At 42.2% G+C, this 13,085-nt stretch overlaps 1 protein-coding gene across 1 annotated transcript in view; it reads left to right on the top strand.

Moving 5' to 3' along the window:
* LOC146786131 (cytochrome P450 2J2-like) overlaps nt 1–13,085 on the top strand; it is a 110,774-nt gene that overhangs the window by 60,390 nt on the left and 37,299 nt on the right. The window contains exons 4-7 of the mRNA XM_085635635.1: nt 1,213–1,373; nt 4,235–4,411; nt 6,122–6,263; nt 12,667–12,854. Coding sequence (XP_085491761.1) covers nt 1,213–1,373; nt 4,235–4,411; nt 6,122–6,263; nt 12,667–12,854 — 668 coding nt within the window. The remainder of the gene's footprint in view (nt 1–1,212; nt 1,374–4,234; nt 4,412–6,121; nt 6,264–12,666; nt 12,855–13,085) is intronic.

The raw sequence follows: 13,085 nt of genomic DNA, 5'->3' as shown, positions 1-13,085 counted from the left end.
AGACGAGTGTGAAATACCAGGACATTATTTCTGCAAATGTAACATTTCTGGAAAATGTATAAACTTTCTAAACAGATTGGAGAGTCTAAAAAAGAAGCAGATGAAAAACCTAATACAGGTTGATTTTTCGGTGAACAGTTCGAGAACATTTATAGCATGTAAACTGGTGTGACAGTAATGTTAATGGGTACAAGAATACTGCTAAATAGACATTTGAAATTTATTTTAACCACACTGACATCAAAATGTTGGCAACCAAATCTGACATTTATTAGTAATCAGAATACCCCCTTGAAGAATATTCTTATGCAGTTTAGACGGTCAGGCTGATCTTAACTTTTAGTTAGTACTTGGGAACTGTACTAGTGCTAAAACATTCCCTTCATTGCCAATACCCAGCTAATTACACATTGTTCTACAATGCCTTTCAAATAAAAAAAAAACAGTGATGTGAACCATATGTATTTCATTGATCAATAACTCAGTAATATATATCGTAGAGAACCTTATTTCACTTATTTCCATGTTGTAATGTAGATTGTAGCATAGGGGATGAAAAGTATGACTTCCCCAAATTTGAGATATTTGAAAAGAACTTTGAGATTTTCTGAAACATCATAAAGATTGTAAAATGTAAAAAGAGGCAGGTCAAAAACTCACTACAAGTAGATTTTCCCTGGGTTAAACCCTACAAAAAACCTACAGAGTATACTTGAAATTTCTTTTGTTTTGTGCTTTGAATTGAATTTGAAGGTGCTGCTTGTTTATACAGAATGTGTAATGTGTTGTAACATTCCTTATTTCAACTGTAATAATTGTTTTGTATTCTGGCTAAATTTAATCTTCACACAACATCTTTTAAGCCTTTAAAATATGCTAGGTTTCCCAGCAAGTGAAAGAGGCCTCAGAGACCAATTTTCCATTGCAGACTGAGTGCCCATTATCTTGGTTAGGAGGGAACACTTGCAATTTCACTATTAATATTGCTAAGATGTCCCTGCATCAGCAACATCCAGGGAATAACTTTGACAGCTATGAATTAAGAAAAACAGCATGATGGTGTATGTTTGAAACACTCCCTTGAACTAGTCTGCACATCATTCACATCCATATTCTCCTTCTCTTATTTTGACAGGACTTCAGATGTGGGCATGTAAGCACTCTGGCTTGCTGGAGGATGCTCCAGTGACTCTTTCTCTTTTTTGCTCACAGGGAAAAGCCTGGATCCCTCTCCAGCAATCGTCCATTCTGTCACCAACGTGATCTCTGCTGTGGTTTTTGGGCATACCTTCTCCAGGGATGATAAAGAATTCCATCAGCTCATTGAAGCCACTGATGATGCTACTAATAAGCTAGGCAGCATAGGGGCCCGGGTGAGTCTCACAATAGCATCATATTCTATGTTATTTGTTAGTCATAAGAAACACCTTGAAGTAAGATATTTGAAGGTTTGAAGAGAGACAGGTAAAAATTAAGCATGTGAATGGAAGGCAGGTAAATAAGACATAGGTTTTTTGTAATAGGTGTGGGGAGGCAATCAGACAAGAAGAGGGATGGCCATGTAGAGAAAAATTAAATGAGAACCAAAAGCAGAGGGATGAGTAAAAAGCTAAAGAAGGAAAAAAAGTTAAGGGGAATGAGGGGGAAGCAGAAATAAAGAGGAAAATGGCATGTAAGGAGAGGGAAAGAGAGGATAAAACTCGCAGGAGACAAAAGCGAACACAGGTAGAGCACAATTGCAGATGTAGCCGAGGAGGAACATGAGCAGAGTCTGAACAGAATGAAAAAATAGACAAAGCTAAATAAAATGTAAGCTAAGAAATGATAAGTTATAGTTTCAATATAATTTAGTACAAAATAATAAAACATATTGAAACCACACCAAAACAACCTTTCTAGAAAATATTGTTGTGACATTTGCAATAAAATCTGTATTTGCTGATTGTTTTAATTTTCCTTAACTATTACAATGTCACAATATTGGTGTTTCCAGTAGCTCCAAAGCCTAATTTATAGAAAAGTGAAAGAATCCAGACTTTTACAATAATCTGGTGTAATGGTTTTCTGAAAGCATAGCTCTTTCAACTCACGATTTCCTTATCCACATCCATATGGGTGCAACTTACATGTTTTAAATTTGATAATTATGCATCTGGACTTGGGAACTTGCAGGCACACACGAAATTGACTTGCTTAATAACAGATGTATTATTCGAATGTCAAAAACTGGACTGATTTGATATTCTGACACTGTAGCTTTGCCCACAGTATGTCATTAATGTTTCTCAATTCATTGACTTGGGATTAGCTAACGACATAGGTGGCAAAAGCCTAGCTGTGTCTTACATAGAGTATTTGTCTTTAGTGCCACTTGCACAATTTGTGTGCACTTTTCAGTGGTCATACACAGCCATCAAATATAATAGTTGGTTTATCCCAGAGCATTTGCCCTGTTTAAGGGAAAAAACACATGCAGTGGAAGCTATTAGCAATCATGTAATGCCCATACAGCCAAATGCCAGCAATCTTGCCCCATAAAAATGAAATAACTTAGTGGCTCTGGGGCACAAAGATACATTGTCTACAGTAGGGAACTCCATCATGTTGTGAAGTTGACAACACAGTTACAAAGCAGATCAACAGTGAGGGAAAGGAATGGAAAAGGCACAACAATGGAGTTTCAAAAAGATGAGAGATACTAGATTCTCCAATAATTGAGAGTTAGGTGGACTAGAAAGTGGGACTGAGTTAGGACACAAGAATAAGAGATGTGGCACTGTTTGAGGCTCTGTAAGACAACAGATGGTGAGGGGTGGGCCAGGGAGTGTTGATGGATATGGGAGTTACAGAAAATGAGAGACACTGGGAATGTGTGGGGGTAGGCGGTGGCAGCAGGAGTTGAGTGTTTAACCAGGAAATGAGACAGCGACATAGAAAAAAAAATCCTGATTCTAAAGGGAAGGGTTGACCACTGGTGAGTACAAGCTATGTAACAGTCTCGGACTGGGGATGCACAGAGTAAGGAAGAAAAAGAAAGGGCACTTCCAAATATGGAAAAGCATATATTGAGGACCACTTAGAATCTATAGGAATGCAGATCAACACTCTGTATGTACTCAATACATTTTAAATGTATTTTGTAGAATATGTTAATATGGGCACTTTGCACTACATTTACCTATAATCAATATATTGAACACATAAAATTTCCTTCATGCACATACCCATGCTCAACCTGTGTGTTAAAATTACGTTAAACTAACAAGACCAGGCAGATACGCAGAACAGTCAGAGCTGAACAAAAGGCAAAAGAAGGCCTGGGAAATGTTTTAGTACCAGATGGAGATATTATCCAATTTCAGCATGCAAAACCACCTCTTACAATGGGCCTTTCTTGCAACTTCTTCTCTGTGAGAAGTGGGCTGCAAGATGTACAAACAATTGAGCAGTTTTTAAAACTAATTCCTGGAATATTTCAACATTTCGAAGACGAAGCAGGACTTTTGAGCATTATTTCACCACTGGAGGAATTAATGTATCTTTATATATACATATATTAATGCACCCATCCCTCATAAATGTTTTCAGGATGGCGGGGGTAAAGCTCCTCCAGTTCACCTTGCTCTGAAAGTGAACCACTGCCTTTGGTACAGGAGGGGTTCTCCAGTGTTACCTATTTTTAATCCAGCCTCACTCACAGTCTTGCTGCCCTTGCTTACACAGCCTAGTGGAGAAAAGCCTCATGGCTACAGAACATCTCCTCTTACTTTATGGTCTTTATTACTAGTCTGGAGGGTGCTTCTTCAAAGAAGAGAGGACACCTTCACCAGAATTTGTATTAGATGTCCTACACCATTTAAATGTATATTTGTGAGGTGGCCAATCAAGGTAATGGTCCATAGTGGGACTAAAATGTAAGAAGGCAGGGATTAATACCAATATCTCTTCCCTAATCCCTGCATTGCATTACTGATGCTGTAAGGTTCATACCACCACACAATTCTCTTATGTTCCATTTCTTTGATAATACACTTGCTAATTTCAGTTTGTTTTCGACACACATGCACACCCATGCAAATAAGATAAAAACTCTCCAAGAATGTAGAATGCAGTCATTCTAGAGGGAGAAAATTATTCAGAAAGTACTCTGTCCATCCCTATTGACTATGATTTTTTGAAGGTATTATCAAAAAAGGAAACTTCACTTAATCAGCTCCAATGCCTTTCCCTCCAGCTCTTTGATGTTTTCCCCTGGCTGATGCGGCATCTTCCAGGACCTCATAACGCTATCTTTAAATCCTGTGCCATTATAGAGGAATTTGTGAAGAAGGAAATCAAAAGTCACAGAGAGAATGGAATGCCTGAAGAGCCCCAAGACTTGATTGATTTCTACCAAACTAAAATATCACAAGTGAGTATTCACTGCTGCCACATTGACTGGTCAATTCTGCCTCCAATAAATTGATCTAACATGTGGGAAACACAAGTAGCCATAACATAAACATGATACAATGGGGATTTTTAGGACAGTTGCTTTCAGGTATCTTATCAAACACTTGGCTTTATCATATTCTTGTCTCAATGAAATATAATAAATGCCAGAGCAATTAATAAAGAAATGTTGAAGCTCTTGAGATTAGCATGAATATCGATAGAATGTGACCCCTCAGTGTCGCCGATCACATCCTCTGATCAGGAAGCTATTCTAAATTTGGTGGTTACTGCACAAAGATCTGCTTCTGTAGTGCTGCATATTTTTCCCCTTTTAAATTCAGACAGGTTTTACCAACCAAAATTCAACAGGGGATGCAAACGTTATTTCACCCAGTAATTATCGGAGGGAGTAAAGTCCATATCAGTTTTTTATTTGATCTTGGCAAGAAAGAGGGTTTTGTGCAATGATCTTTATCAACAACGAAGGAGCTCATTTCAATGAGCAAAATATTGTGGCAAAAGCTTTAGAGCTCTGGGTTCACAACTCTTGAATTACCTCAGTCCTTAATTAGAGTACGAACCCAGTCTTCAAATACCTTGACTTTTCAAAGAGGCCTTCAATCAGCATCTAAACAGCTCCATGAACACCTCAATTACTCTGTAAAACGGCGCCTGGCCACCAGCCTCAGTACGCTAGCAATGTCAAGTCCTTTGCACAGATCTTTGAGGATCGATATACAAACACAGTCTCAACAACCATTGATACCTACAGAAATATGGCAAAGATATTGTAGTAGATTTTCTAAGTGGTTGAAGTGCAATACATTTGGCACATTGTAGAGCAAACACAAATCAATAAATCTAACCCATTGTCCACTTGATTGATTCCATTATTCTTTACTCCTTTCCTTCTTTCCTATCTGCACTAACAATTTGAGTTTCTCGTTTAATGATGCAAATATCTCTCTAACAATCCTCCTCAAACTAGAGTCACTGATTCCACACATGCCATTGCTAAAGGCTTAGAGCCTGATTCACAAAGGTAAACTTGGACCAAAAGTCTAAGTTTAGACCTGAAGTCTAAGTTTATACCTAATGTCTAACTTTACTACTCGTAAAGTTAGACTTTTGATCTAAGTTCAGACCAAAAGTCTAACTTAGACCAAAAGTCTATCTTTACTACTACTAAAGTTAGACTTTTGGTCTGAGTTAGACTTTCGATCCAAACTTAGACAAAACAACTAACTTTACCAGTAGTAAAGTTAGACTTTAGGTCTAAACTTAGACTTCAGGCCTAAACTTAGACTTTAGGTCTAAGTTTACCTTTGTGAATCAGCCCCCTACTTTTCTACCACCGCCCTCTAGACAAAGGTAGTTCACATTCATTACCTACTCGTCTAAGCCTTCAGAATATAACCTTACCCCAATCTTCAATATCAAATGTTATCAATCCCTGTTTTCAAATTAAAGCTTTACATTAATTATTCATTATTAGAAGGTTCTGGTCCTTTTCTATACAATTTGGTTCTACAATGTAATACTTTTATTTCCATCAATGCCATTTCTTAAAGAAGACAAAACTATTTTATGTCATTCATCAGTCCTCGTGGCTAGGTATCTTCAAAATACATTATGCTCATTTAATATTTCCTATCTGTTGAATGTGAATACTTTTTTACCAATCCAGGACTCTCAAGATATCACCTCTACATTTGATGAGGAGAACATGATCCGCCTTGTGTCTGATTTGTTTGGAGCTGGGATGGAAACCACCACCACCGCTTTACTCTGGGCACTGCTCTACCTGGTGAATCATCCAGAAATCCAAGGTGGAATTTAGGATGAATACAATGAGCACAACAGAAGTATTTTGTTCTACTTTGTGCAGTATGAATTTAGAAGACAAGGTGTGCACATTTTAGGTAGATTAGAAAAACTGAATAAAGAATTTTATTTGGGCGGGCATGAAGGTCCAAAACAAGATGAATGTTTTATTGACTGTTCTGACACATGGGTTGAGTTCAGACTACGTCCACAAGAGTCACGGGTGCTCAAAGCAAGGTTACTATGAGCATGTTTAGGGAAACAATCAATTATGTCAATACCCCAAATACCAGGTGTAGTAGAAGTGATATCATCCAACCTTGGGACAGTCTCTGTTTACAGTATGTGATTGCATATTACTTCTGATGATGTTGACACAGCAGGACTGGATGTGAAGTGTATTTTGACACTGGCGAAGTCATGAAAACTAACATCAGTAACGAATTACAAATAGTGCTAGTTTAACAAAAACATTTGTTTAACACTGATAAATGGATAACTAGCAGTATAGAAACCTGGACCAAACCATTATATACCAGGTGCAGACTCTCCATAGGGCAGCACCCGTACAACAACATACACAGGTACAGCCTTCATATTCTGAGGCAAAACCTCAGGTATCTATTTAGGGCCTCATTTATGAAAAGTGACGCATCACTGCGTGAAAACAGTGATGCGCCACTTTTCACTGCGCCCTCCCTGCGACTCCAGTGATGCGTCATATTTACAGTATGACGCATCATGTCGCAAGGAGTCACAGATACGTCAGTATTTCTGACGTATCTGTAGGCGCAAAAGTGACGCATCGCTGGAGTGTGTCACAAAAGTGACGCAACTCCAGCAATGTGTCCTTTCACATGGGGCAAGCCCCATGTGAAAGGGCCTGCGTCAGTCTTACGCCTGCTGTGAGGCAGGCGCAAGAAATTGACGCATTTGCACACTAGAAGTGGCGCAGTGAAATCTCGTAGATTTCACTACGTCACTTCTACGACCCTTTGTTGCGTCAAAACGCCCCCCTTGCATACATTATACCTGGCGCAGGTATAATGTGGCGCAGGGGTTTACAAAGTGACGCATCTACCTAGATGCGTCACTTTTGTAAATATGGCGCAACATGGCGCATGTTTTATGCCACTGGTGCGTCATAAAAAGTGACGCACCGGCGGCGCAAAAGTGACGCAGGGGCTCATAAATGAGCCCCTTATTGTTTAATGCCCAAGAACAGTCACAAACTCCCACAAGTTCCGAGTACAGCCTCATATTTTGAAATACAGCCTCAAGTCCTAAGGCACCTCCATTTTATGCCTAGTCACAGTCCCAAATATCCAAGTACGCCTCACATATACAGACAAAATTATTGTGGGCCCGATTCACAGAACTAACTTAAGACAAAATCCTAAACTTACTACCATTTTGGTATTCACAGATGGCACTTACTCATTTTGGTATTCACAGAAGTTAGGAGTCTTAACTTTACTACTCCTCAACTGAGAAAAATCCTAACTTTAAGACTTTCGGTATTCACAGAAGGCATTTAGGAGCCCTAAAGTTAGGACTCCTAACTTCTGTGAATGCCGAAATGAGTAAGTGCCTTCTGTGAATACCAAAATGAGTAAGTGCCTTCTTAGAATACCAAAATGGTATTAAGTTTAGGATTTTGTCTTAAGTTAGTTCTGTGAATCGGGCCCTGTGTGTCCGGATCAAACCAGTATATGCCCCAGCATAACCATCCAATGCCAGGTCCAATCAGCTTCTGCCTGGCCTTCAGGGGTTTTAACTTCCTGTCACTCGTGTTCATATCACTTATTTTCTGTGCTGTGCCTTTTTAAATACTTCGTGTTATTTAAATGTTAATGTGTTTTTAAACTTGATACGCCTGAATTGCCCCTGATTTTACTGGGTGCGTGAAGTGAAGCTTATTTAACATTTTAACTTTTGTTGTGGGAATTTGCTGGGGGAAATTTGCTCTTTGCGCGTGTGAGGGGTTTCACCTACTTCCTGCTTTGCCGGTCAGCCATCTAGAGACGCCATTTTGGGCAGTGCGCTCTCTAGTCTTTTTTGGCTGCCGGCCTACAAATATGCGCGAGGGGCAGACGCACAGCGGACGAGCGCAGCAGGCGCGCTGCTGGCGCGCCGAAGGCGCGCCTAAGGCAAGCCCGTCTGCGCCCGGAAGCGTCCCGGCAGAGGCCAGGGCCAGTTACTCTGCCCGTTGGCCTGGGGGCGCCCAGGCTGCGCTGATTTACGGTAGGGATGATTTAATAAATTTGAATTCGACTTCAGGCCCCTCCCACCCTCAGTTTGACCTGCTGGTCTCTCAGGAGCACGTTTGTGCTGCTTGTGGTTTCTGTCTTCCGGCCGCTCCTCCAGCTGCCTCACTTGCGTTAGGCCTGTGGCCTAAGCTTGTTACCTCACCGTCCATTTCAGCCCCCCTAATCAATGTGCGCTCCCTCAAAAAACATCACTTCGACGTCTTAGAGCTGCTCACCGACCGCCCTGTTGACCTTCTGTTCCTTACGGAAACATGGCTTGACTCTAACTCTGACCCTTTTGTTACTCTGGCCATTCCTTTCGGTTACAAAGTTGCTAGGGCTGATCGTTTAGAGGGGAGGGGTGGTGGTGTGGCGGTCATATTTAGAGAGAAGTGGGAGTTCATCAGGGGCGAGACTCATGCCTGGGGGGCAGGAGAAGCGTTGGACTTTAGTATCAGGTTTTCCCCCCATTCCCTATTGGGCGGGACGCTGGTCTATCGCCCCCCTGGTTCTGCCCAAGCCACTTTACAATCTTGGGGCGATGAGCTGATTACCAGGGATCTTTGTTTCTCGCAGTTCTTGTTCTTGGGAGACTTGAATATTCATCTGGATCAAGGGGCGTGTAATGATGCCATTGCCCTAAAAGATATGCTTCAGCTTGCCCAACTGTCACAATGGGTTGTCCGCCCAAAGCATCAGGGTGGTCATATCCTTGATCCTATCTGTTCTAATTTTAATATTTTAGTAGAGAACCCTCTTCCCCTTGTGTGGTCTGACCATTTTATTACTTTTTTCTCCTGGAAGTTAGTTCCGCCCGTGTGGGGCAGACTCTATCTCTCGGAAACCAGCCTTTAAAAAGGTGGATCCCTCCACCCTGGCTGGGGCCTTGGCGGCCTCTAGGCCGACCCTTACCGGTGATCTTGAGGGGAGCCTCGCTGGCTTTACTAACTGGTTAGATAAGTCTATGACCTTGCTGGACACTCCCACCTCCTCTAGCTCCTCGAGAGTTTCGCCATCGAAGCCCTGGTTTTCTGCTGATCTGCGCGTGCTCAAACAGGATTGCAAAAAGCTTGAACGGATTTGGCGTCGCCGTGGTTACTGTCCTCTGGCTAAGGTCGCTTTCAGGGGTAGTCAAAAAATCTATTATTCAGCCATTTGCCAGGCTAAAAAGCAATATTTCACAGATCGCATTGAGCAGGCTTGTAACAATACGAAGGAGATTTTCCATATAGTGCAGAGTTTCACATCTCCTGACACTCTCAACTGCACTGGCCCGGCCACGGTTGGCTGGTGCAACACCCTCTCTTGTTTCTTCCTGGATAAAATCCGTTTGATTCAGCAGACTCTTTCTGCGTGTGCGGTCCCTCTTGTGGATGATGGGCTGATTGTGCCTCTACAGGGTGTTTTGAAACACGCCTTGTCGGACTTCTCCCCTGTCGATCTCGCTAGTTCTCTGAAAATACTTAAGGGCCTTAAGTCCGGTTCGCCCTCGGATCCCTGCTCAGCTAGACTGCTGGCAACAGTAGCGGAGACTATCAATCCTGAGGTCAACGCCATTATTAACTCCTCCCTGCGGGAGGCCTGGGTTCCGCCGGAATGGAAACAGGCAAAAATCCTTCCTTTACTGAAAAACCGTCCCTTGACCCCTCAGTTCCGGGCAATTACCGCCCAATCTCCCTTCTCCCTAGCCTAGCCAAGGTTTGTGAGAAGGCAGTGACCAGACAACTCACGGAATTTGTGGAAAAATCTGATGCTTTGCACCCAGCTCAGTCTGGGTTTCGGGCATCTTATAGTACGGAGTCAGCGTTAGTTGAGATTTCTGAAGCAATTTGTGACTGCTTAGATGAGGGTGGCAGAGCAGCTTTGGTTATGCTTGATTTGTCAGTGGCGTTTGACATGGTGCCGCACTCCAAGCTGCTCTCCCGCCTCTCTGAGATTGGGGTCTCTGGATTGCCTCTGGCCTGGCTGAGGTCTTTTCTGGAGGGTCGTGCCCAACAGGTTTGGATGCCACCGGCAGCCTCTTCCCTGCAGGAGGTCTCCACAGGTGTCCCCCAGGGCTCGTCCCTTAGCCCCCTTCTCTTTAACATCTATGTTACCCCTCTGGTCTTTCTGGCCAAAGAGTTGGGGGCTAAGGTGATAGCCTATGCTGATGACACCCAGCTTCTTTTTACTTGGGGCAAGGGGGATGATTCCGTCTTGCCTGTGCAGAAGTGTTTGTCTTCTGTATTTGGGTGGCTTGCCAGACCCCAACTCAAGTGCAATGAAGACAAATCGGAGATCCTTCTTTATGTCAACTTCCCCTTGGATTTCAGAAGCAAGATCTGGCCTCCTGATTTCCCCCCTCCGTCTTCTAATGGGAGCTCCGCTAAAAACCTAGGAGTCTGGTTTGAGGATAATCTCTCATTCTCTGTCCAGGTGAATAAGATCTCAGGCGGTTGTTTTGGCATTCTTAAGATTCTTAGGAGTTTCCTCCCCCTTCTCCCAAGGTCTGCCAAGGAAACGGTTATTCGGGCGTTGGTGTTGTCCCGCTTATACTATGCCAATGCCCTGTATGTCGGCTTACCCGGTTACTCCATGAATAAACTACAAGTGATCCAGAATGCGGCCGCAAGGCTGCTTCTTGGTATCGCCAGAAGTAGTAGTGTACGCGTTCATCTTCGTGCCCTGCATTGGCTACCCATGGCTGAGAGGGTTAAGTTTAAAGCCTTGGTCATTGCCCACAGGGCCCTTCACAATCTGGGTCCCATTTATCTGCAGAGGCGGTTTGCCTTTTACGTTCCGACTACGCTCGTCAGCTCTTTTGTTGGCCAGGGTTCCGCGCTTCTCCCGGTCCAGGGTGGGGGGTAGCTCGCTTGCGGTTAAAGCCTCCCTGGCCTGGAATGCTCTCCCATTTTTCCTGCGTAATACTCAGGACCCGCTCTGTTTCAAGAGACTCCTCAAAACTCATCTGTTTCCATAGTCTTCTACTTCTGTTATCTCTTCGCTTGGCTCCGAGCTGGGACACTCTTTGGAGTAACTATAGCGCGCTATAAAAATATCTAACATAACATAAAATAACATGCTTAGGAACAGCCTCAGCTGGCCAGACACAGCCATAATATGGCAGACCTATAATATAATTATGCACAGCCTCAAATGACCATATCCAGTCTGAAATAAGTGCCTTGCCACAACAATCATATGTTACACACAACTTTCATATTCCCGACAATAGCGATTCTATACTCAGGAGCAGAAACTTGTGCTCAGCTCAGACACCTGTGCAAACTTAAAACACCATACATTAATGGTATTTTTAAAGTGCCCAAGCACAGTTTCCATTTGCCCTAATTCAGCAACCATCAAATGTTCTCACTAAACCACCATATGCCAAGGAGTAACCCTCGTAGGCAAATGCCAAGCTGCAATTGTCCAATTACAGTCACTTCAACAAGACTCATCATGCAACCACAACCATCAGATGTACAGGAACATCCATAAATATGCTGAGAAAAAACTACAAATGCCCAGACAATGATTTTAATTGCCAGACACAAATTGTATATGCAGAGATACAAGTATGTTTCCTTAGCCACAACAATATAGTCAACTCACACTTATAAATATATGTATTACTTCTTATGTCTGGGTGTAGCCATGCACTGTGCAGAATCATGAATGGAGGGGCCACACATAGCATACTTCACATTTGACAGTCAATTCTGCATTGGAAGTACCTCATGATTTTGTTTCATAGAGGAAGACATAGACTCATGTGCTTTTACACTGAGGGAGGGGCCATCATAACCAAAGTTAATAAACATGACTGACTAGGGGTGATATTACTGGATTTATAAATCCTTGACATTTTTATATTTAAGCACTATCAATTGCTAAGCTTTCATTAAAACTGAAAGTGACAAAAATAAACAATAACATTACTAAACCAATTACCAGAAAGAGCAAAACACTGGTATTTGGATTGAGGCTACTATTTAATTTCCTATAGCTGGGATGGTTTAAGTGGTTTTGACTTGAGTTGAATTTAACAGAGCTATTATGACTGAGGGTTTTGGGGGACCTGATTTAAGATTTAGTAGGGAAACAACTGTACTGATAATAGACACTTGTGGGTTAGAATAGGAACATTTCTCTGACCTCTGTAAATATTTTTTTCCAGGGAAAGTTCAGAAGGAGTTGTCTGCTGTCCTTGGTGAATCTCAGGTCATCCAGTATGAGGACCGAAAGAGGGTTCCATACACTAATGCTGTAATACATGAGATACTACGCATAAGCAACATTGCACCTATTGGCATGCTTAGACAGACTGTGAAGGACACGTCATTGCAAGGGTTCAATATTGAGAAGGTATGTATGTACCAGCATTGAGAGATAACGTTTGAAGCAGAATCATGTTTTTGATCTGACAGTTACAGTGATTATAGCAATGTGAGGTAAACTAACACAGAATACAAAGTTTACCAACTGGCAAGAGGCAGGCTTACCAATATTGTGGCATGGGGCATGAAACGGACACTGTAGTCTCTATCACCAAGCATCATCAGCATGTGAAGAAGACTGTGCTGGAGGAAGGACAAA

This window comes from Triturus cristatus, chromosome 11 (assembly GCF_964204655.1).
Source record: "Triturus cristatus chromosome 11, aTriCri1.1, whole genome shotgun sequence".
NCBI classification, from domain to species: domain Eukaryota; kingdom Metazoa; phylum Chordata; class Amphibia; order Caudata; family Salamandridae; genus Triturus; species Triturus cristatus.
The sequence above is the reverse complement of the archived record's forward strand: the minus strand, read 5'-3'. Positions and strand labels throughout refer to the sequence as shown.